At 39.0% G+C, this 24691-nt stretch overlaps 3 protein-coding genes across 3 annotated transcripts in view; 1 reads left to right on the top strand and 2 right to left on the bottom strand.

The window, feature by feature from the left end:
• Positions 1-4: 4 nt before the first annotated feature.
• Positions 5-7000, top strand: LOC137983053 (ras-related GTP-binding protein A). The gene is made up of 8 exons (XM_068830214.1): positions 5-143; positions 239-338; positions 489-555; positions 2520-2742; positions 4149-4367; positions 4675-4766; positions 5252-5367; positions 6369-7000. Exons 1-8 carry the CDS (start codon positions 114-116, stop codon positions 6470-6472), a joined length of 951 nt encoding a protein of 316 aa, XP_068686315.1. The 5' UTR covers positions 5-113; the 3' UTR covers positions 6473-7000.
• LOC137981889 (doublesex and mab-3 related transcription factor 3, truncated-like) lies at positions 6986-10428 on the bottom strand. Its single transcript, XM_068828925.1, has 2 exons — positions 10059-10428; positions 6986-8073 (listed from the first exon to the last, which is right to left on the bottom strand). The coding sequence occupies exons 1-2, from the start codon at positions 10426-10428 to the stop codon at positions 7118-7120; spliced, it is 1326 nt and encodes a 441-aa protein (XP_068685026.1). The 3' UTR covers positions 6986-7117.
• Positions 10429-15423: 4995 nt separating this feature from the next.
• Positions 15424-24691, bottom strand: part of LOC137982934 (protein IWS1 homolog) — a 10820-nt gene continuing 1552 nt past the window's right edge. The window contains exons 2-16 of the mRNA XM_068830096.1: positions 23751-23829; positions 23013-23091; positions 22558-22603; positions 22312-22474; positions 21366-21408; positions 20733-20762; positions 20386-20457; positions 19489-19571; positions 19078-19129; positions 18811-18888; positions 18624-18741; positions 18372-18480; positions 17045-17110; positions 16737-16851; positions 15424-16250 (exon numbers count right to left, since the gene is read on the bottom strand). Coding sequence (XP_068686197.1) covers positions 16122-16250; positions 16737-16851; positions 17045-17110; positions 18372-18480; positions 18624-18741; positions 18811-18888; positions 19078-19129; positions 19489-19571; positions 20386-20457; positions 20733-20762; positions 21366-21408; positions 22312-22474; positions 22558-22603; positions 23013-23091; positions 23751-23829 — 1262 coding nt within the window. The 3' untranslated portion in view covers positions 15424-16121. The remainder of the gene's footprint in view (positions 16251-16736; positions 16852-17044; positions 17111-18371; positions 18481-18623; positions 18742-18810; positions 18889-19077; positions 19130-19488; positions 19572-20385; positions 20458-20732; positions 20763-21365; positions 21409-22311; positions 22475-22557; positions 22604-23012; positions 23092-23750; positions 23830-24691) is intronic.

Raw genomic sequence — 24691 nt, 5'->3', positions numbered from 1 at the left:
TACAGCTGGCTAAAGGTGTCAGTTTTCACTACTCACATGTCTACTCACATGACTTTCACGCACGCCTTTATTCCAATTTAATAGTTTTACGTGTATTTTGTTGCTCAATTCAAATGGAAAAGAATACGAAGATGAAGAAAAAGGTATAAATTGCTTTTTTAGTTGCTTTTTTGTGGTAACTAATTTTCCAGAACCGTTTAAAAAGAGAATTATGTCGCTTTGTCTTTCGTCTACTCAGGTTCTGCTTATGGGAAAAAGCGGCTCGGGCAAAACGAGTATGAGATCGATTATTTTTGCAAACTATATCGCAAGAGATACAAGAAGACTTGGAGCTACAAGTACGTGCTGCCACCCATCTTTGTAACGTTTTAATTAGAAAGTTGTCCGTGAGATTAAAAAGATTTTATGAAAGTTTGTAATTTCTATCTTTCTATCAAATAAGGCTATATACCTAGGCCTTTCAAACCTCTCATGTCCTTTTTTCGCAGTTGATGTGGAGCATTCTCATGTACGATTCCTTGGAAACTTGGTCCTTAATTTGTGGGATTGTGGAGGGTAAGTTATTTGTTTTAATTTTGAGGCGAAGTCATACACTATTAGGTTGATTGTACCTTAATAAAATGTTGAAGGATCGATTTGCATGTGGAAAATATTAAAAATTCCCTAATAGTACAACCGTTGCAGTAATTGAATTTAGAATGTACTGAAATCCAATAATTTGAAGAAGTAAACAACAACAAGTACTTGTTTTCTACTGGACAATAAATGGCTCAAAGGCAGTTTGATCAGCATTGTGGTCATGGCATAGTTTCTAGCAGCAAGAGACTTAGTAGGTTATGGTCTGCTGGGTGCTGTCTCATTGTACCCCCTCCTCATGGGTTGGTTAACGTTTTCCACAGAATGTCAAAAGAGGCTTGTAGCTGGGTAAATTTCAAGTCTTGGGAGAAAAGAAACAAAGTTGAGACTGTTTTAAAAACAACCTGGCAAAAACATGTTCACAATGGGTCAATATGCCTAGTACCCTCTGAATAAACTGCTGGGGCCGGTTCCTGAAAGGTGTAATAACTCTATTCCAGGGATAAATGCATCTTATCCCAGGCATATTTATCCCTGGAATAGAGTTATTACACCTTTCAGGAACCAGCCCCTGGCCTTTTTTCCCCTTGATATTCAGTGTCACAGGTGCTTGTTTTCTGCTCTGGGGTTTATGGCTGGGTTCTGTGTGCCAGTAATTAAGGCATCATTTAACCTAAGAGGCTGACTGCCAAAAGTGGGATCCCCTGGGTACTAAGGACACTGAACTTCTTATTAGGGATGCAGGGATGGCACAGTGGTGAGCATTCACCTCTCACCAATGTGGCATCATATTAATTATGTAGGTCGAGTTTGTTGCTTCTCTACTCTGCTCCAAGAGGTTTTTCTCCAAGTACTCAGGCTTTCCCCTCTCCTCAAAAACCAGTGTTTGATTTGATTTGATTTGATTTGAGATAAATTGATTTGCTTTCCATGTTCATTTCCATGTCCATTTCTGAGTTCATGTCTGCCTCTTCTTCAAAGTGAGTCTAAGTGCGAGGTTTTTGGGATGGTAATTACTTTTACTTGACATATGAATGAAGACTAATTTTCATAACATGAACTTTTCACTTAGACTCGCTTTGAAGAGGAGGCAGACATGAACTCGGAAATGGGCTGTTAGTGCCCCAGTACTAGAACCTTGACGTAACACTTAAAGGGGCAGTAGTGTCACGCTATTTCAGTCAAAATCCAAAACACTAAAATACGTGTTTGTATCAATCAAGACCAAATAATAGTGGTGTAATTTTGCTGCCAGTAACAAAATTGAAGTGCACCAAAGCTGTTCTTTGTTATTTGTATCCTTGGATGGAGAGGATGAAAATGGATTGATGGTTTCAAGTTTGGAGATGGTGTCTGTAGAAAGTCACCAGAAATTAAATACGAATGGCTCTTTGTGCAATAAATGTACTTCATACCTTGTCAGTGTGTTGTCAAGAATGTTGTACTTGTGAGCTACAGTACTATTAATTACGCAGTTTTGATCTAAAAACAGCAAATGTAGCATGACAGTGCCCCTTTAAATAAAGTTCAGTGTGATTATGATTTTGATTGTTATGAATTTTACTATATACTATATGTTAACAAATAAAGTTTTCAGTGTCAGATGTACTTAGCACAGGAATGCCACTAAATATTGCAGTGCATTATTAGGAAGGGAATTTCTTTTCTTGTTGGAGAAAGGAAAACCCCGATGCCAGGGCTGGCCAACATGAAGGCCTTGGCCACTTTGGTCACCTAAAAACAAATTATTTTTTCACCCATTTTCTTTATGTTGATTTTTCCCCTACATAAATTTCTAATTTGTCAATTTTTTAGTGAAACATGACTTAATGAATTTGTTGGTCTGGGTGAGTGTAGTCCTTTATCAAGGCTTGTTACTCCTGCATCCAAACCATCCACTGAAGATTTAATCTTTAAGTGGTTTGTTTTCACTTTTTTTGTAGTCAAGAGGCTTTTATGGAGAACTATTTCACAAGTCAGAGAGACAACATTTTCAGGAATGTAGAAGTGCTTATCTATGTGTTTGATGTTGAGAGTCGAGAATTGGAGAAAGATATGCACTATTATCAAACATGTCTGGAAGCAATCCTCCAAAACTCACCTGATGCCAAGATATTTTGTCTCATTCACAAAATGGATTTGGTACAAGAGGACCAGAGAGACACAGTGAGAAAATAGTTCTCTCATTGTTATAACCACAGTCGAACCTCGATTATCCGGACTTGCTGGGACTAGATGAAATAGTCCGGCTAATTGAGGGTCCGGATAATTGAGAATATGAATATTAATGAGGAACAAAAACTGATTGCAATAAGAAAGCGACATTTAATCGTTAAACAAAACATTTGCAAATTGTTTGGAAAACAGTATGGTCTATATCTTCACTGTCCGTTGTGAATAGCTGTACATGTGTCTGCAAACGTCATGATCTTTTCCTTGCTGTTACAGATATCAGATATCTGCCGTTTACCAATGCCATATTCAGCTGACAAATTCATTCCTTTTTCTTCTTTCTCTAATCGCAAAATTATGGCCTGTTTATCTTTTATCGATAGAACGGATCACTTACCCTTCATGGACATGATGATTGTGAATAAACATTTGTGACGTAGTGTAGCTTGTTTACCGATCGACCCAATAGAGAGTGAAATTTCACTTAGCAACAAAGCAACTCTAGGCCAATCAGAACTCATTCAAAAGTTCTGCATTAGTTATGACGTGTGCAAGCGCTGCTTTATTTTGCTTTTTGAAAGCGAAGCAAACTGGCCTTTACTTCACTTTTCAATGCTGTAGTTTTAAAAAGAATATGGCTATGGATCTTGATCATGACTAATAAATATTCATGACAAAATTGGGACAAAAGAAAAAGTCCAGATAATCGAGAAATCCGGATAATCGAGGTTCGACTGTAATAACAAATTGATAAGAGTCATTGTTCACTTGCTTATGTAGATGGTGTGGTCAAAATGGTTACAGTTGAGGCATTGGATTTGCAAATGGTCAGGCTTGGTTTAAATCACTTCTCTAACCACTTGCCAGGTTTTCTGTAAATAACCAACTGAGAGTACCTTTAAAAGTCCTGAAACTTTTTGGGCAAATTTAGGATGACCCAAAACACTTTGTGTTTTCAAAGAGAAAAGAAAACCCCTAATTGTGCCAGTGACTAGTTAGTAATCAGCATTTATTTAAAACATGATTTAAAGAAAACCCCTAATTGTGCCAGTGACTAGTCAGTAATCAGCATTTATTTAAAACATGATTAAAAGGTTCAGCAAAGCTGGTGTGGTCATGTATGTCTGCTTCACACAGACGTAAGATTTAAATTTATTTCAATCATTTGGGGTGTTTTTCTGTGGGAAGAGGTACAGCGACATCAACCTTACCCCCCCCCCCCCCCCCATCCCACAACCCTTCTTCATCCTTTCGATTTTATAGAGGCCTGTATAATGCAATGGCCAATCCTGGAGAACCATCGTCCATTTTAAAGAAGGCTCCACCTTGCAAGAGGTGTTCACTACAGCGTTTTATCCATTACTGAAAAGGTAACTCTAACTCTAGTTTGCATTTGGCAGATTTTTAGAGAGCGTGAAGATGACTTAAAAAGACTATCAAAGCCACTAGACTGTACATGCTTTCGTACATCAATCTGGGATGAAACATTATACAAAGCTTGGTCATCAATTGTGTACCAACTCATTCCTAATGTGACACAGTTGGAGCAAAATCTAGAGAACTTTGCATCAATCATTGATGCAGACGAAGTCCTGCTGTTTGAAAGAGCTACATTCCTGGCAAGTATTCATTTGCTATAATTATGTGCATAAAGTAGACTTGATTGTACTTTTTCTTTTCATAGAGTATCAATCGACACATTTGTCATAATTCTATTGTTGATGGAAGGGGTATTCTGGTATTCCTGGAGAGATGAGTTGTTTTTAAATTGGGAGGCAGCTTCCTGTAGAAAAGATCTGAATATTCAATGGAACAATGCAAACTCATTTAATTTTATTATAGGTCATTCATAAAACTTGGTAGTTCTGAATGACCAAGCATCCTTTCGTCAATCTGACAACTTAGGTAGTTTATTTTCTTCTATAGGTTATTTCATATTGTCAGCGCAAATCCCACAAAGATGTGCATAGATTCGAAAAAATTAGCAACATCATTAAGCAGTTCAAATTGAGTTGTAGGTAAGTTGATTTTGTCTGTCTGTGTGTTCGCCTTAAAACAGGAATATCACTAATGTTTTGAAATAGGTAGACACTTCAGGCCCTTTAGGTCACTTACATTGTAAAAATTATTAGCAGGATGAAAGACATTCGTCCTCCTGGAGTTACTCATTTTATAATGGCAATTGTGTTCTTTCAGAGAGTACTTTTTGACTACAGTGTGAATGCACAAATGCAGCTGCTGTTACCCTATTTTCTTGCATTTAAATTTCTCTGCACTGCTTCAGGTGACGAAACATTTGCTGAGGTAGAGTAGAAACGAGAAAAAAAGAGAGCAACAGTTACGTGTTACCCAGAAAAATACATTAAGATAACAGAAGAGAAAGAGGCCCATGTCACAAGTTGTCAGCGTTTTCATGTATAGCAGAGATGACAGTATTGACTAGGAAAGTAGAGTGTGTCGTCAAATTTTAGTAGTCTAAAACTTATGTCCCTTGATTTTTCAGCAAACTTCATGCTCATTTTCAAAGTATGGAAGTGCGCAATTCAGCATTTGGAGCATTTATTGATGTTTTCACTCCGAACACATATGTTATGGTGATCATGTCTGATTCCTCAATTCGTAAGTACACTGCTTCACTATGGGTAGCCTTTGCTGTAAGACATCTCATAGGCAGTATTAGCTGGTGAACAGCATCTTTATTGGGATTTTTAAAGATGATTTCTTTGATTTGCTTGTAAAGGATGTATTTACTCGGTTCCATGTCTAAGATTTGTATAGGAGAGCGAGGGTGCACAAGTTCATTTCATTAGTCATGGCACGAGTGATGTTTTGAAAGTTCTCAGAATTGCACGGTTACGATCCATGGAGTATTGAGTGTCGTAAAACCAAAACCAAAGAAATTACTTTGGCCAATCAAAAAGGACGAAGACAATCCAGTAAACCAATCAAAACTCGAATTAATTACTCGTAGCCGACACAAAGCTCGGGAAAATGTGCACGCGCGAGCCACGATTGGTTTTGGTTTCACTTCTGATTGGTTGAAGAAGTGGTGCGAGAACTTTGAACCAATCACTGAGTGAAGTAATGCAAAAGCAAAGCAATTCGCTAATTACTTTCGACACTCAATTGAAAACCGCTCTATGCAAGTGCAATTTGATAACTTTCAAAACATCCCGAGTGGCCTTAAATCAAAAAATGCACGAGCAAGTGCATAAGATTTTTTTATTTATTATATACTCAACAAAATTACTCGATTGCTGTTTTTTCATAGCAACTTCCATATTGCACTCTAAATCTTTTTATGCATTCGTTATTGACCAATCAGAAACGGGGTATTTTGTTGAGTATGGAATAAACTGGTGTATTTTATACATTGATAAAGAATAGCCCATGTTTACTTTTCCACAAAACACCCAGAGGCAGGTTCGTTAAACATCAGTAGAATTCATCATCTGAAGTTAAGTACGACTTACTTTACAGGCGTCTTACGTCTAAGCTCTCTGATATGAATGACATAAATTATGCATCTTATTGACATTTGGTTGTCAAACTTAATTTAGTTTGGTGACATGTAAAACGTATCTGATTCAAAGTCTTTACTTTGTTCTGTTTTATCACAGCGTCAGCCGCAACACAGATCAATATTCGAAATGCAAGAAAACACTTTGAAAAACTTGAGAAGGTTTCAAGTAATGGACAACATGCCAGCTTGAAAGGAAGATAGAGAAAGATGGAGAAGAGGAAAATTAGAGTGGTGTCAATCAGAAAAAGAGTGCGCTGCGACTTATTTGTTGTGTTGTACGGAAAGGAATATACTTTCTTCTCCATTCGATATTGTTACAATTATTATTATCGTCATCACTACTATTGTATTGTGATACCACTACAAGATGTTATACATGAACAATTGCTCCGATCGATGCATTTGATCGCGTTGTTGGCCTTCACTTCCTTCGCACTGGAAGGAGTTTGCCAAGAAGGAGAAGTAACTCGTGTGAGAGAGATGCAACGTTTATTAAGTTTGCTAAGAGGATGCCGCTTTTGATCGCCCCGTGTTACCGTTTAGGGTAACACTCCTACGATAAGCTGTTGAAAATAAGTTATTGTACTTAACGAACTACATGTACAGTGCTTTGATTATGTCCTGCTACAGAGGCCTTAAATTCGTCCCATGTGGATTCATTGTATGAATTCCTTATTGACCAAACATCTTACTGACAGCTAGTATACCATTAAAGCCTCTTATGGTCGACTTCAGACTTCAAATTTATTTAAATCTGTGGCCCGGTATCGTTACGTTTCTGTGAATTCCGCTTTTTTTATTTACCAGCTCTTGTTGGCAGATTATTCTGGGATCGTTAAATCGCTATTAACATTTGAGGTCCATCCCACACTTGCTACAAAATCTGTCACCAGGCCGAGGCTTAATATTACAATGAAAACAAACAGAGATCTCGCTTCTGGTGGAACTGCTGTCATCTGGCGAATGCGGTGAAGTTGAAACCGAGGGAAGAAACGGCGCTTTTAAGAGACCGTTTGAATCACTGTACCTGGCCATTTCCGCGTCTTCGTTTCCACCTGCGTGAGTCTGCACTGATAAGTTTCGGAGATAAGGCGAAAAACGCGATCCTCCATACTTGTGGCCGGGGAGAATACCCGCAGTGGTCATTGGGTGAGTGGTTGTCTTGGTAATTCTGGGATAAGGCGTTAATGACAACGCCGGTGGCAGCGTGGTCAGAAGCGTTGGTTTAATTCCCGTGAATTGAACACTTTGATAGCTTGACTGACCTAAAGCGTGAACGCTGGCAACAGTGTGACTGGATGATACGGGAGGGTCCATTGAATTGTTCTTTCCCGCCAGAATGCACTCAATCGCTTGCACTATGTCACCACTACAACCCTTCAGAACAAGCTCTAAAATATTTTCTTTGTGGGACGGAAATACCTTGCTTAAGACTTCAACCGGACGGGGAGGCTGGCGTCGCTTTATCGCTGATTCACCGAGACTCTTCTGTAGAAGCTTTATGGTGTAGTCAAAATCATCTCGGTCACGAAAAGTTGGGTTCCAAGGCAACTGCATCGAAGGCCTTTCGCTTTCTTTTATCACGTGATCTTTGCTCGATCGACAAATGTCATGCACGTGATAACTGGGTAATGGAGAGAGGATAGTAGATGGCGGAGAAGCACTGCTTGCTAATCTCTTTGGTGGCGGTTGTTCGGGCTGTACGTCAGCGGAATTTGTTACTTTGTTGTAACACTCTGGGTCATCCTTCTCTTCTTTTATGCACAACGGTAGCTGTGCGCCTTCTTCTGTGAGAAGCAAAAACAGAAAAGATCAACCTGACATTGGGAAAAAGTGCACGATAAATTTAAGGTTTTTTCTTTTTCGGCTTCTCTGTTTGTAATGAGAAGCTTGATTACAATCTTGTACAAAATAGATGGGAAATTTGTACCCCCCCCCCCCCCTTCCCAAATAGACCAGTTTCGTATTCCAACGGTTGGACTGGATCTAGCATGAAATGGAGGTTAATGCGGGCAAATCTTTTCAAAATGCATTAGCCTCCAGTTCATGCTAGATCCAGTCCAACCGTTAGAATACGAAACTGGCCTATTCAAGGATGGGAAAATGGCGCGTTTTGGTTTTTGCGCGGCTTCATCCTTGATTTGGGGGGGGGGGGGGGGGTTTGCTGTTCCATTTTATTTTATCCAAGATTGTAGGTACAGTGCTAGTTTTACGCTTGTGCCCAAATTCGAACCCTTCCATTTTTCTTTCCTTGTCGTCGATGGAGATCAGCTGAGTGCAGCTAGTCACTTGATTAACCAAATTCCGGGTACCTTTGAGACGGAAGGACCCTAGAGTTATGAAATGATTGCGGTGGAAAACCTCTTCACCCTCCCTGCTGTAGTGTTGCGACTCCTTGGTCGTGTCAAATGCTGTGACCAAGCCCTATATTCTCAAGGCAGGAAAAGAGAAAAAGCCTCAGTTTGAACACATGCGCACACTGAAGAAGAAGTTTCGAAAACAATGTTAAATTGTAAAGGCGATGGATTATAACCGCCCACGTGCAAATCAAGGTACCGGTTTCAACTAAAGTGCTGCCGGCCTTGCTTCAGGGAAACTCGCTGAAGAAGGCGATTTCCAGAACACCCGTGTGCTCCTCAACAACTTGTGCCACGTGCATTAATTAGTGCAAGACGATGATACCCTTGAGGTATCATGAAACCATAAGACTATTAAGCAGAAACATCGAATTTTGAATGCCTGTTAAGCATCCAAGTCAAGTTGTGTCCACTTTCCTTAATTGAGGTGGTATGTTTAAACTTGTGGGCTACAAGACGACTAAGAAAACTCTTAACGATATGCTGTTCTGAAAGCCGGAACGTCAGGTAGTGATTAACCAACTGTCTTTTCGATTAACAAACATTAATTAGAGTTTTAATATTCTTGACCGAAGACGAATTGCAACAAAACACGGTAAGCTGCAGTAGCGCAGGTCTTAACCTTTTGTAAGCAGAAGTAACTTAGAAAGCAGAAGAGTCTGTAGTGTAAGCATTGTTCCTCTGTAAGTACAAGCAACTATTAAAACCTGCTTTTGGACGCGGCATTTACAAGAAGCAGTTCACTTTTGTTTTTAAATTCATACTGGTGTCTCACTACTGATTATATAAGTAATACTAAACATTGAAACTTATTTTTATCGTACCATTAGTTCGTTTTCAAAAGAGCTGGTGAAATTGACATTGTGTATTTCAACGAACAACAAAAAGTCTTAATCCAATCGCATTTAAACCGCAGCTATTGAGAGGAGTTGTTTGAAGCCGTGCGATTCAGTTTACCGGACAAAAATATCCTTCCAATAGCTTCCATTTTTCCAGTTTCAGTACCCAAATCAATTCATATATTACAGCATGTCTACGGACAACGCAATTTATCTTGTTTCAGAAGAACGACCATCTATGAGGGATAGAAAAAGAGGGCCGACTCAGTCATTTGTTGCCTAAAAGTTTACAATGCCTCATCCTGTGGCTGTAATGTCAGGACCGGTTATAAAAATCTGCGGAAAAGGAGGACTCCATCGTATTCCTTTTAAATAATTTTACATTCCACTTTGCGCGTTATTTAAAAGGATGCAATTTTTTTCCCGGCCGATCCTAGCCCTTTCTTTGTCCTTTGTTATGGAAACTGGCCTTTATTATGTCACACCAGCAGATTTTGCCCCCAATAGTAAGAAAATCACATTCTCATACTTGAAGCAAGTTGTTTTCATTCTTGATCTGGTCTTTAAATATGATTAAAAGTAAGCGGTTACCTTGAGTAGCTGGGCAGGATGCTGGTCGAGCAGTTTTTTCTGGCGGACTTCCAGTAAAAACAGACTTGTTAACTGGTCGGCTTTGGGCGAAGGATGGATGACTTTCAAACTCTCTTTCCTCGCTTTCGTGCGTATATGAACTCGAATCGTACGGTTCAATTCTTGTTTGATGTCGTAACAGGGCAACTCGTGCTGCGGTGATTCTCTGTCGTTCTGCTATCAAAAGGCACTTGGGACAGACACAATCTCGCCATTTGCAGTAATGCTTGTGACCTTTCAGAGAAGATACAACTCCATGATTCCTGCAACGCGCGCATTTTGGTGCGCGGAGCGCAGTGCTTGAAAAGCTTTCGCCTGTGGTTGAACTCATGTGATGATTTTTCAGAGAGAGTTAAAAACGGATTTAAGAAGCAGACACTTCCCTTGAATGCCTCGCAAGCGTTGTCAAACTGACGAACGTTAATTCCAAAACCAAATGAACAGTCCTTACGTCAATGTCACTGTCTAATTAACAGATGGTTTTCAATAAGACTAAAGGCGCTGCAATTGGCTTGTACCTGGTCAATTATTTAAGCGTATTGTTAGTATCTTAGAACGTGATATGCAATCCTCGAAAAAACGGTACAAAGTATAAATGAATAATTTCATTGATTTTCTCTTTTCAAAGGAATGTTAAGTCCAAAACGTTCTTCAAAACTTCCCTGAGAACGAAATTTCTGGTTTCGTTGTTCTCAAAAGGAATGTGGGTTGTTCGCTGTCATAAGTTTTGTTTTCTTTTTCTGTTCACAGCAGAATGACACTACAATAATTTATGCATGACTATTACTTCAGTTTCAAGTTGGGTTATAACACATCAGGGGCGGGATTATTTTGATTTATTCGTCTTACATGGGAAACGGAAAATGGGAAGCTGAGTCTTTTCTTCCCTTACGAAACATTGTATACTTTGAAACCCCAGGAAAATCTTATAACTTTCAGTGATTTCACATTATAAATGAAAATCGCCGCGAGCAACGAGTAACTGCTAGTAGAAGCTTCGACAGAGTTATTAGCGATTTTCCATGAAAGCTTTACATGGACTATCAGCGTATTCTAAGCGTTTTGGCGTGTATCGAAAGACACCTTGGATATGGAGGAACTGAAGCCTGTTAATCAATGATTTTGGTTAATTTGGAAAGTTAAAGTTTGGGAAAATGTCACTACATTTCGTTTCAGTCAAACCGGTTGAAACAATTGAAATTGAAATCACTGAATAAACCATTTTCGACCTTACATGTTTTAAAAGTGCATCAGGTGTTCATTGAATTCCATATTTTTCTTTCCACCAACCGAGTTATAAAACAGTTACAATAAATATTACTGATTGCAGGAACGCAAAAAGAAACCATGGGGGCTTACATCGCTTTCATTTATGATTTCTCTTGAAGGAACTCTTCTTTGTACTTAATAGTTCCAAATAATGAAAACAGACATTCTTAGTTAATTAGCCCGACCACATGGGGTACTTAACTAAACTTTGGAATACAAGCGGGTGTTTTTTTCCATATTCACGACCAGCGTTTAGTTGATTTAATAATTAATTCATGTAACTACTGTAAAGTTCTGTTACGGGGGAGGAAGGAGCAGTCCGCTGCTATGGAAGCAACAATTAGACTTCTTAATCAAAAAAATAAACGCATTTTGTGAAAAAAAAAATCGCCAAATAAATGGATTTAAATTCAACCAGTTTAATTTCCAGTAGCCTGCATAAAATGTCCTCCACGTTCTTTTAAGATAGAAATACTCACTTGTTGTTTCCCTCACAACTTGATTTGGATAAAAATTAAGTTCACATTTTAATTGGAATTGAAATGTTAATCTTAAACGATTTAAGTGCATCCTGTTCAGTGTCTTGCCCTGACTCTATGTGAGATGTTTGTGATTTTTCTTGCTAAAAATCCGGAACTGCTTTCACTAGCTTGTGATTCCATGCGTTAACAAAAGTAATTCAAAAGTGTGAGTTAGTGATCGTTTTGTAAGTTACAACTTCACTAAAAAAGAAACTGTTTTAATCTATGTTAACAAAAGACTTACTTTACTTCAAAACTTAATTTTGAATTACCTAAAAGACAAAAAATAAAAAGAACGAAAGTAGTATTTTTAAGAGATGTAAAATTCTGAAACATTCTTACAAGTTAATTTGCGGGTAAAAGGAAGCCATGGCTAAGTTTCAAATTGTTGTTAACCTTCTATTTGATTCCAGTTAGTTTTGCTAACCATGAAAATTAATCGTTGGAAGTACTTTTTAATCAACGAGAAGGAAAAAGGTAGCTCTGTTCAACTTGGTTCTGGCAACTCATTTTAACAGTTTCAGAGCTTTTGACCTTGAAGGTATTTCCGTTGAACGAAAGACTTCCATGAAGATGCTTATTGTTACATAACCGTTAAATTTGGAGTAGGAAAATTTCCTTAACAACGCGATAGTGATGACCACCCCCAATAATCATTACGATGGAGTCTCCAACCGTCAGTGATAAAATTCATATTGCCAACTGAAAAGGGGAGAAAACATAAACTGAACCAGCGTTTGTACATGTAGCGTAGGGAATAATAATATTGCAGGCGAATCACAACCCGTTCTTAACAAAATCGCGTTCAATCCGCTTTGCAGAATTCCGGCGAGAACAGAAAAACGGTTCGAGCCTAGAGCAAACGGGCTCAACCGGCAATTTTGCCCACAATATATCCACGAAGGCGGAGAAAAAGAAAAATTATTTTGGTCCTCGCAAATTTATAATTTATAAAGCTTTGCTATCTGCTCTTCATTCCAACAATCTATCTATTGTGAAAGCGCCTGTCACCTGCTAATGCAATCGAGTCAATCTGCCTCATCCTCTTCACGGTAAATGAAAAGCGCCTCGCTGCACTTAAAACCCACGCCTCGACAAGTTCTTGTTGTTACGCAATATAGAAATGAAGAGATTCCGCCGATTTTGTTTTTTCTCTTTGTGGACCCCGACGAAAGCTTACAGCAGAGGCGTTGCATGTTAAGGACGCACGGTAACCAGTAATGAAGCGTTTCCTTGACGCTAACACGTTTGCTTTTCTATTAAACTGTCAATTTCTTAGAAATTCTGAAGAAACCACTACCTAATGATCATGTTGTCAAACGTCCGAGTTCAAGCTTCTTAATTACTATCTTGCGGACGAAAACGATTTTTCCATACACCAACATGTCGATCGTTTCTCGCAGATAGCTTTCGCGTCAGAATCTTGCTTATTCTTGAAACAAGAAAACCAGCATGTTTTTAACATATCGCAGAAAGAGAAGAAATCATACAATTAAGCTACTAGTATAGTACCTCTTAAGGTATTACCTCAAAAGCCACACATGACCAAATATTTCATGGGATTTCAGAGTGAGGAAACCATGGCAATTACAGGCAAGTTTCATTCTCTAAACGAAACGAATATAAAACCATTTGATGGACTCGTACATGTACTTCAATCAGTCAGTCAGTCAGTTTTAAAGTCTTCTTCATTGCAGCTTTCATGTATCGTTATTTGTGGTTGGATAATTATTAGTCATTTATTTCAAAATGGAGCTCCATCACCCTCCCCTCAACAGGGAAAGTTGACTCTGTTTTGTTCAGGGATAGACAATTGGAACTGCAGTGCTTACAGGCAGAAGCTGTCATTCATTGGTCTCTGGCTTGCTAAAAAAAATAAGCTCGCAGTAGAGGAAAGGAAAGGAACTTTAAGGGCCAGTTATTTAAACAAAGTCTAACTTAGGCCGCGGCTTAAGACAATCATTGGACCTCCAAATCTGTTTATAAGCGGTATATTTTAAGTAGATAAATTGCTGTCTAGTCTGGAATGCAAACCTTTTTGTTACCATCAGCAGCAGACAATATTTAGATATGATTGTTAGCAATATTGAAAATGGCTTAGAACGCGGTTTTTTTAAATTTTGTCTAAACTATGTTTTAATAATCGACATTAAGTGTCTAGTATTCTAGTGCTGGAGCATTACTTGGGGACACTGTAAACTGAAGTCATCGCAAATCAAATGAAATCAAATATCGATTTTTGAGGAGATTGGAAAAGCGGGAGAACCCAGAGAAAAACTGCTCAGTGCAGAGGAAAGACCCACATATGACATGCACCGAGTCTGCATGGGAGTCTACATTGGTGGGAGGCGAGTGCTCTGTTGACCGTTTTCGTAGCGGACAATGTTTATGCTTGCAGGGGTGGGGTATTTGATCACCTGGCCCCAGTGGTTCGAACGATGGATAGCGCTATCCACCGGATAAATCAGTATCAAGCGGATAAACACTAGCAAAACCAATTGAGTTATCCAGTGGATAGTGATTTATCCGGCGGATAGCGCTATCCATCGTTTGAACAACTGGGGCCTGGAATATACTTGGGACACTTTAAACGTATTTGGTACGGACGGATAAACAGGAAAACATGAACCATCCGAATCCCCCGCGAAAAAAATTAAATGCCAGGTGCAAGGGGAAGTCGAAATTTTTGATTTGACCAGTGCTTATTCGCTGAACACCCGAGACGATTTCTATAGTAACAAATGAACAGAAGTCACTCTTTTACAAGCGTCTTTTGAAATGGCACAACTGACTTGTGGCGGCTTTTACGGAGTCACCTCCGTGCAGCAATTTGGGGGACAAACCAACTCTTCGCTAACTGTTAAATAACTCAGTTGGTTGAGCACCGGGCTGTCACGCGGGAGGTCGTGAGTTCAACTCCGGCCGGACCAACACTCAGGGTCTTGCATAACTGAGGAGAAAGTGCTACCTTTGTAATTAATCCGCAAATGGTTAGACTCAGTTAAAGTCTTCTCGGATAAGGACGATAAGCCGGAGGTCCCGTCTCACAGCCCTTGTTCATTAACTCTGTGGGACGTGAAAGATCCCACACACTATTCGAAAAGAGTAGAGCACAGGTGATGTGGTCGGCTTCGCAGGATTAGCTTGAAGGGCTTCTGTGTAAATGAGACCACAACTGGGTATAACAGCCAGCAGCTAGAAGTAAGGCTACTTAGTCAAGTGCTGGAGCCTCACCAAAACAAAATAAAAACCTTCCAGCATTTTTCCTGACTTGACTGACTGTTCACTGACCCGGCAAACCCCATCATTGAATTACCGAAGATGTCGTCCATGCTAAGTTAAAAGCTGCAAAGTGGATACCTGTCTACTACAAAGGCCTCGAGCAGGTTCACATCTCGGACGAGATCAACTTCGTATTTCTTCCGAAAGAAAGGAAGCAGAGAGAAAGACTGAAGAAAATCATTGATAACATGTAGGACCTTTCAAGGTGGAAGGATTATTTCACCCTTTCACGCACAATAATAAATTGGAACATATTAACTTGAACTCTTTTTTTACATTTATTTTCCTGGACTTCTTTCTCTTCAGGATTTTTTACAAAAGCAAATCTCAATGGGAATAACACAGGACAAGTCACGTGTAAGAAATTGTTCGAGAATTCAACTGTTAGAGTGTGAAAACCAAAGGAGGTCGCTGATCGATCATCTATACGTTAAGACGTCCCACTTCAGGTTGCCTTTCACCGAAACAATTCATAGTGGAACTTAACTATAATTACACTATGAAATGTTGCTAATCATGTCAGCTCGAACTTCAATACAGCAGACAAACTAATACGACGGTAAAACGACCCCGAAAATTTAAAGCTTAAGTGTCACGGTTCTTTTTATCCTTCCTGTCTTTCTTCAGTTCGCACGAGGTTTTCTGCGCTTGGTCTTGGTCACACGGGTACTGAGCTGTGACTGGTGTTTCCGTTTTTAGGGTAACACTAAACTAAGTTTTAAGATGATTACAAGGGCGGACTAGTCATGTCCATGGTTCTTTGACCAGATGCATCATTATTGCCACATTCACCAAACAGAGGCAAGACAACATAAAAATTTTGACGCCTGGCGGAATGTCTCCAATATTTTGCGCAAGTCTGTAACTTTTACGAAGATATGAATTGTTCGTTCCATTGACGCCTATATGAAAGATAAAATCACCGCGGAAGAAACGAGGAGAAATTTCACCGTCACAGTGCCATTTTTCTTCCTTCAAGACTAATACCAACAGCTCTCTGTGAGCCTTGGTTCAAGAGTTTCTTTTTATCATCGAACTTCCTCTTCTGCTTTTCGTATCTGTTCATGGACTTTTGTGGTTTCTGAAAAAAAAAGGAGAAATTTGTGTTGAAAACTAATGAAGCGATTGAGATTGCCACGGTTAGCAGATCTTTCACCATTTTGTCAACCAATGAGAGGCAAAACCATAATGGCGACGACACTCCCACATTTTCTCGCACTTTAATTCGAATTCTGATTGGTTAATCACGCTATGTTGGTTAGCTGCTGCAGGTCAAAGTGATTACTGCAAGGGATATGATTGCGCACAAACAAATGCTCACCTAGTTTTATGAAATGGCGATTCTAAAGAATTTGGTGACAAACTGTGATTCAAATACTAGAGATTCGTTCTGGACTTCGAAACGCTTTACTCGCGCTTTTTTGGCAAAACGAGGCAACCAGGAAGTGTTGGTGTTGGTGTTTCAGGAATGCATAATAAGGGTCTTTCAGAACAAGATCCAGACAAGACGACAATCCTTTCGACGCTTTATTTAAGAAAAAAGTTTGAAAATCGAATTGCCACTCACCTTGTTGAAATCCATCCTCTCTAATGCGCTCTGTGGTCGGACAACGTAATCCTTGTTAGACGGCATTGGAACGCGAGCACGCATCACAAAACCTTTGTCGCCTGGTCTAACAGCTCTGATAAGAGAAATGAAACAACGTTCACCAAAACACGTGAGATCGTATGACCCTTTAACATTTTGTATCAACTGGGTAGATAGCAAATGGAAATTCCGTTTAGCCTTTCTCCCCCACTCAAACTGACCCTTCTTCAGAGAAAGTAGAAGAGATTTTGTGCATGAGTTTTCCAAAACTAAGTCTATGTACTTACTTTTTCTCGTTTTGTAACGCAGAATCGATAGATTTGGGCGTCTTCCCGCCGTCGCTATCAACTGAACTGAAGAATATGGGGAAACACACCATTAAATAACGAACGCTTTATATATGCCTTTAACACACCCAAAACCCTAAAGGTTGCGGAACCAATCAGGAAAATAATTGGAATTTTACAAGTGGGTAGTTTCCCTTTCTGTTTACATTTTGATAGGGGCGAAAGGAGGCTTTGGTTTGGTTCACTACGCTCCTAGTGACCATACACCAGCGTGAAAAAACTATTGGCAGTAACTTTAACTTTGTGATACCACTAAACCCCGGAAGTCTTGTATATTCACTGAATTGGAACATACACAGAGTTATCGTTAACCTATTTTGGTTTATCCAACTGTAAAACTTCCGAAATTCCGCAAGAAAGTAAGACCCGCGTTCCATTTGCCTTCCCTTCCCATGTAGTTTATCTACCGCCAAATTTTAGTGCAAATGGAACGCGGGATCGATATGTTAGTTCATATTTGGGAGTTATTCACACTGAGTACTCATTCAATTGCTTGAAAATTGTCAACAACTTACTGTCTTCTGCTATCTGCAGGAGGGACAGAGGATAGTGCATTCAAGAATTGGCACCCAAATGATGAAAGGGACACAGGTTGTTCCGCCCCACAGTATTCTGACGACCTTCATATGATAGCGAACTAACTCTACCTCTGATTTTTCATCACTTAAATCAGTGCTTAGACATAATCATTGAAATAAGTGCTTTAAGACACAATAACAGGGAGCTTATGCCACAGGACGGCAGAATGACGAAAAAATGTCGCGTAGATTGGGAATACAGAGTCTCGCGCGACATTTTTATGTCATTCTGGCTTCCTGAGTCTTCCAGCCGTCCTGTGGCGTAAGCTCCCTAATATGAGAGGCGGATCGAGTCTGGGAAGGAACGACCCGTTACCGATGAAAGTACTCGGCAAAATTGAATCCGTGCCTTGGGAGGATAGGGAAGTAACAGTTGCCCAGTACTGCCTAGGGAGGCAGTGTGGCCCAGTGGTTAGAGCGCTTGCCTTGAGATCCGGAGATCCCGGGTTGAAGACCCGTTCTGACCACTCGTTGAATTTGATCCTGGTAGTCCCTGGTTCAACTTCCCAGCTGCACTTGTAAATAGCCAACTGGTTCGCCTCCAGCCAGTTGGGATTCTTAACAGTTGTTGTTGTTCTGTTCTGTCGTTTCGTTGTGTTTCATTGGCCCTGAAAAGCCCCTATGGGGAGCGGTCAATTAAGTATGTATTGTATGTCTACGTGTTCATACTCAGGGCCACTATACTGTACCTCAAACGTCTTTTCTTGGACATATTTTGGTAATCACGTTCTTCTCTCTCCTCTCGACTGAGCGACTTGAAGTTTGACGTGACACCGAATATTGGACGCGCCCAATCATCTACAAGAGATGTTTCAATCATCCGTCAGTTGAGGATAGTACACAAAATCACCCCTCACATTAAGCATTGAGTTTCTGGTCAAGTTATCCTTAAGTGCTTCGATTATTAAGAAAAAGTCAATTAGACCCATCTTCATACTCACTGATGAGTTTCCCAGCTATTTTCTTGTTCTCTCTTGTTTCTTTTGGGTGTCGACATAAGTACATCACAGCCTTACCTATGCCACTCATTTTAAGCGCTCTTCCGTCCATTGGAGGAAACTAAAACACAAAGGAATCACGTTCAGGTTTATTGCCTGGCTTGGATGAAAATCGCAGCTAGACTCTTACCTCAGACAGAACTTTGAGTAAACCTTCTCGAATCTGCAGATGTGGCAATGAGCTATCGGGCAAAGGACTGATCCACTCCTACAAATTATAATACAGCAAAAAATCGGTGAACTAAATCGGTTTTCTCCTTCATACCAAAATTACTGTCCCTGGTAACCTTTGTTGACTAATTCGTTCTCTGATGAAGTATGTCCCCGCATGCTACCAGGCATGCAGTCACCCTTACTGAGCAAAAAAGAAGAAAGAAAAAATGCCTTTTGTACTAACCTTCAAGACATTTAATACTCCAAGATCAAGAAACGTCATTTGCAAATCAGCCCTAAAAATATCACATATAACTATTATATTATACATTTCTTTCAGAACTATGAGTTGTTCCTCTCTAGTGCTGCATACTTTGGTTGTAACAGCAAGGCTAATAGGTTCAACATGGAAGAAATCAGATTTCCTCTCTCAAATTTAAATTGGCATGGAAGGTATATACCCAGGAGTATACCCTGGTAGATACCCAGGAGTATACTTCCAATCTACAAAATATTAATGTCTCTCAAAATAATTATCTGAATGAACTAGAGCCTTTTTTAGTTACAAAGTTCTGATTCTTACGTATTCAAAACAGGGTTTTCGTCTATCAATGTTTACAAAGTGATGCCTTCTATAACGAAGATGCATCCTTACTTGTGAAGATGTTTCAAAACACTTGGAAGCATTTTAAGTTTTTTAGTGGCAGCTTGCTTTTCCCCATTCAACATTCGGTCCTCCTGAAAACATAAAAGAAAGGCTTCAATAGAAGAATTGCTGGTTTTATAATATTTAACTATCAAAGGGTAACTTAGCCAAATGGGACAAGGCTATGAATATTTCAAACCTGTATTCGGAACTATTGAACATGTGCAATTACACTGAAAGGACTGGTATAGCATAGAACTCAAAAATATTGTTTTTAGGGTAGTGTTCACTTTTTCTGTTGTACATATAGTTTATGTTCATTGGTGTCCACTGTTTGCAGAATGAATTTCAGGGGCATACTCAAGTGTAATGGTGATGATGATGATGAGGATGACGATGACGACAAGTGGTGGTGGTGGTGATGAGGACTATCAATAATTCTAATTATTATTATTATTTGAGCATTTGGTGGGCTCCTTTTTTTTTGGATTTGCTCTGACTAAGGGCTAACGCTCGAAACGTCAGCTTTTAGAATCTCTGTACGGTGGCTAATTTATATTATCAACTCTGTTGATAAAACCAAATTTTTGTATACTACTTCCCCACCGACACAGCACCACAGTTTCTTTAGAAACTACCCCCTTCATTCTTTTTTAAGTGATTACCAGAGACTCTTGACCTGCTCAATACATTTGCACACCAACACCACAATAATCCTTTCACTCTTGAACTGATCCCTACTGACGAGTAAATATTATTGTTTGGCATTACACAAAGTACTCTTAGGGGGAAAAGGGTTAATCTGTTATTTCCGCCCCTTGACGTTTGACTATGGATAGCCATAGGAAACCCCCCTCTTTTACACATAATGCTAACAACATGTAGCATCCTAGTTTGGTCTATTACCTCTGATGCTTCTTTCATCTGTGAGATCATTCGTGCTATAGCATCATCACTGTCATTTATGATGTCAACATTCTGAAAAAAAAATGAGCAACCAAAAAGGTAGTTTCCACAAACCTCTTTCAAATTAACAGTTGAAGTTTGTTCACTTAGTCAGTGATAGAAACTCGGTTTGCTAGTAATAGCTGAAGAGAGAATTACAATCCCCAGATCAAGAATAATAACATCAAGGGCTATTAATCTTGACTTTTGTTGCCTTGTCTGGGTGAGGCACTACCCAAAAAGCTCTAATTCCTGCAAAATTGGGCCAAGCACACTGTAATAGGCTACTCTACACACAGCAATTTTACCTTCCGTTTTCTTCTAAAAGTTCTGTTCATCTGTAGACAACAGCAAGAGAGATGAAACAAAATCAATACCATTGTTTAAAAGTCACAGGGTGAAAGACATCACTTTATTATATAAACACCACTGAAATAACAAGTGAGCTTTCGCGTGAAAACATGATATCTTCACAGTGAAAAGATCGCTGTTGCTATGGTTACATATGAAAATCGCGCCTTTCGATGCCTTTCGTGAAATGATTTAGTATTTCATTGTTGTTTATATAATAAACAGAATATTACATGGCAGCTTGGAGATCTGAATTAATTTCTCTTCTCGTTTTGAAAAATATTTCACTTGTTCGCTGCGCTCACTCGTGAAATATTTTTCAACACTCTAAGAGAAATTTCGTATATCCGCGCGGCCATGTAATATCCTCTATCTATTATATCTAGCATATTGGCGGTGATTGTACATGCTGTATATTCTGAAATATGAGGGGTACCCTTAAAAGAATAATAAACTAAATTGGTGCAAAAGGCTGAGAGAAAGACCTTAGCATTATCAGTAGGGAACGCACATACAAATACTGGTAAAAGAAATTAAAATGCCACAATATTAAGCTTACGTATGCATAAGTAAATATTAAATATTCTCACCTCCTTTTTCTTCTGGATCATAAGATCAAAGTCTGATACAAAACTAAAAAAGGGAGGTAAAAAGAATGACTAATATACCTTCTAACCCTTAAAAAATTCACTAGAAATGTACAGTTCGAGAAAATACTTGAACCTACCCAAGGGAGGACAATAAAAACTCCTAGGGAAGGGGGGAGGGGGTTACAAAAGAAAACTGTGAAGTTAAGATAGACTTTCAACACTGACCAAAAAACTTCCATGAGAATAGTATAGATATTTTGAGGACATGTACAATAATTAATGCATATTGTTTTAAATGTGTTTATATAATAAGCTCAATATAATGCACACATTTTGGTTCTCACCTATGATCTATTAGAGGAAAGATACACACCTGATTTAATTATTTATTATGGAAAACGAAATTAATAGCCTGTCTGTCTGGGTCTGTTCAGTAATAGATCACAGATGACATCAGAATGTGGTAAGAACAAAAAAGTGGCCCAAGTGTGTCACAGATGTTCTTACCACATTTTGATGTCTTCTGTGATCTTTTACTAAACATACGCATGGCAACATGGAATCTATTTGTTAAATAGTTCTGATTGTCTTTGGATTTCTGTCTCCACCCTGTTCCCCTGCCTGGCACCCACCCCCTACTACTCAGGGTTTCTCTCACTGAGGACATAATAAAATTATTTTATGCCTCTTACTGCCGAAGTTTAATGGAATATGGCAAGTATCAGCTCATGGATGCATTTGCTTCTCATTCAGACAAAAAAAAATTGAAATGGAAAAAAAGGCAAAAAGTGCCATCGCCTTTATGGACTGAAAAAATCTATGCAAGGGTGATTGTTATAATTATTATTTGGCAATTGCATCAATAAGGAAAGCACTCCGTGAGGTCAAGACATCAAGTTTAATGTAGTATCGGAATAATGCAATGATACAGTCAAAGCTCTCATACACAGATCTATCTTCCAAGTCATCCTCACTGTCGCCGTCCTCTTCGTTAGCACCTTTAGGTTTTGGCACTGTCATTTTTTCCAAATCATTGTCTTGAGAACCCTTAGCCTCTTCATCATCCGCCTCTGACCCAAGAGACCCAGAGTGTTGCTTCCTGTCACGAGCTTCAAACAAACAAAACAAGAGATATTCATCAAACTAAGTTTGTATTATTGATTTGACACAAATGCAATGTTTGAGGATATACCTCCTTTCTTCTTTTTTGTCACTTCAATATCTTCTTGACCAAACCCCTAAAAGACAAGCCAGACCGGATAAACAAGAATATAATATTACTGTTCCAAGCCATTTCAAAAACTCCTCTGTTAAAGGCTTCACACAAAAATTCACAGGAGCTTTCCAGTAAGTCAAACTTTCTAATATTGAAAGTCAAACATAACAGTCAGTTTGGGTTTGTCCCAAGAAGAATATTATTGTCATCATCATCATTAATATTATTATTATTCACCTCTGTATGAATCAACATCAGTATGTAATGCTACACTGATATTACTGTTTCAATGTTCTCTTTTTAAAAGAAAGCATCCACTGGTTCACCAGTTTTTTGTTTAGTCTTTGAGACGTTCTTTTCTGGTGATAAACTTAATTTGTACTTTTAATGATGTCTTAGCCACAATATTTTAGTTTTATCATTATCCCTACCACAAACTCTTCTTCCTCATCACTGGCTCCAAAAATATCAGCAATAAGCTGTTCACCAGCCTCTTCATCAGGCTCTGAGCTGAAGTGCAAGTTAAATTACTGCATCTTAGTTGTTACCTCAGGCTAATAAGCAGTCAAAAATTATGACCCTTCATTGACCCCTGGGATTGAGACTTACATGTACTCTGTCTAACTCCAGACAATTTTACTCATCAACTGGGAGCTTCCTAGGGCATTTGAGGTGTCAGTGGGTTAAAAGATAGATGTAAGCTTGAAAAAATCTGGGTGCTTTCATACACCATAACCCCCTTTTGCTAAACTAAATAATTCCCCTACCTGTAGAGAAACATATTCAGGATAATCAATAAAATTTCTAAATAATATATATATTTATTATATGACTAGCTCCGTGAGTGGGCAAGATGAACCAAATCGCGCACTGTGATTGGCTACTCAAGCAGGCAAGATGGAGCTATCTTGCCCGCTCGGGATTTCTCACTTGGTCCCGCAAGATCAAAGATCATTTTTTGGTGTTTTAAGTCATATAATAAATCCTTTATTGACCAAGCTTGTTCAGTCAAGATGGCTGGATATTGGCCTTGTTCTTTTTTTGCGTGTTTATGGACCTTGACTTCGTCTTAGTCCATAAACACACAAAAAAAGAACTTGGCCAATATCCAGCCGTCTTGACTAAACAAGCTTGGTCAATAACCCAAATAATTATATAATAGTCCTTACCCATCTTCATCTTGTTCAACTTGTTGTTCTCCAACCGTTTTCTCCTCTTTGGCTTCTTCTTCATCACCAGCTCTTTGATCTGTACAGTTTTCATCAAGACAAGAAAAGCAAACAATGAAAACAGTAAGTATCAGTAGGGCCGTTTATACGAGAGAAAATAAGCCGCGGCTAACTCTGGCCGCGGCTTATGTAAGCCGCGAACACCCGGTATAAATGGTACAAAATCTACGTTCACGGCTTTCTCAAGCCGCGGCTTATCATGGCTGGGGAGTTTATACTCGTATAAATAGTTCCTTTCGCGGCTTACCTAAGCCGTGGCCAGAGTTAGCTTATTTTCTAAACGGCCCTAGTGTCCCTTTTTACAATCATTATTTCGCCAATAAAGGATATAAATAATTCTCATTGCTTTGGTTGACTTCACCATTAGCAGGAATTATTTTCCTTCACGGAATGTGGTTGTTGGTGACTGACTTGTTACTTATCTTCAGAGTTACTGGTAATTCAGTTACTTGTTTTCTTCAAGGATTTGTTGTGCAGTGATCACATGACGAGATCTACAAAGTCTACAAAATGGCTTGATGATGGCAAAACTCTTCACAAATTTGACAACTAGAAGATCAGCGATCTTTTGCAAAAGAAAGGTAAACATAAGAGTACAAGGTTTAGGGTTTAAAGAAAATAAAACATCGGAGTCATAAGCAAGTTTTCTGATTTTAAGTCCTATTCTGTATTTCATAGTTCAATTTAAAACCACATTGATGAAGTAGCAAGAAGAAAGGAAACAATAAACCAATTGGAATACACAAGAAAAAACATCATGGAGATTGGGTTTATAATTCTGCGCCTGCATAGACTGCCAGCAGTCCCTTTTAAGTCAGTTGAGCCGCCCGCTTTAGTCACGCAAGTGAGCTGAAGAGCTGAGGGGAAAATGGAGAGAAACA

Source organism: Montipora foliosa, chromosome 13 (assembly GCF_036669935.1).
Source record: "Montipora foliosa isolate CH-2021 chromosome 13, ASM3666993v2, whole genome shotgun sequence".
NCBI classification, from domain to species: domain Eukaryota; kingdom Metazoa; phylum Cnidaria; class Anthozoa; order Scleractinia; family Acroporidae; genus Montipora; species Montipora foliosa.
Note: the sequence above shows the minus strand (reverse complement) of the source record. Positions and strands in the feature narration are given on the sequence as shown.

Excerpts from the sequence above, each read along its gene's own strand:
- LOC137981889 (XM_068828925.1), bottom strand. The coding sequence starts at position 10,428 with ATGAGTTCAACCACAGGCGAAAGCTTTTCAAGCACTGCGCTCCGCGCA. Across the intron at positions 8,074-10,058 it reads ATCCTGCCCAGCTACTCAAG|TTTTGCTTCTCACAGAAGAA; the intron begins GTAACCGCTTAC and ends GATCTTTTCTGT.
- LOC137983053 (XM_068830214.1), top strand. The coding sequence starts at position 114 with ATGGAAAAGAATACGAAGATGAAGAAAAAG. Across the intron at positions 339-488 it reads AAGAAGACTTGGAGCTACAA|TTGATGTGGAGCATTCTCAT; the intron begins GTACGTGCTGCC and ends CTTTTTTCGCAG. Across the intron at positions 4,767-5,251 it reads CAGTTCAAATTGAGTTGTAG|CAAACTTCATGCTCATTTTC; the intron begins GTAAGTTGATTT and ends TTGATTTTTCAG.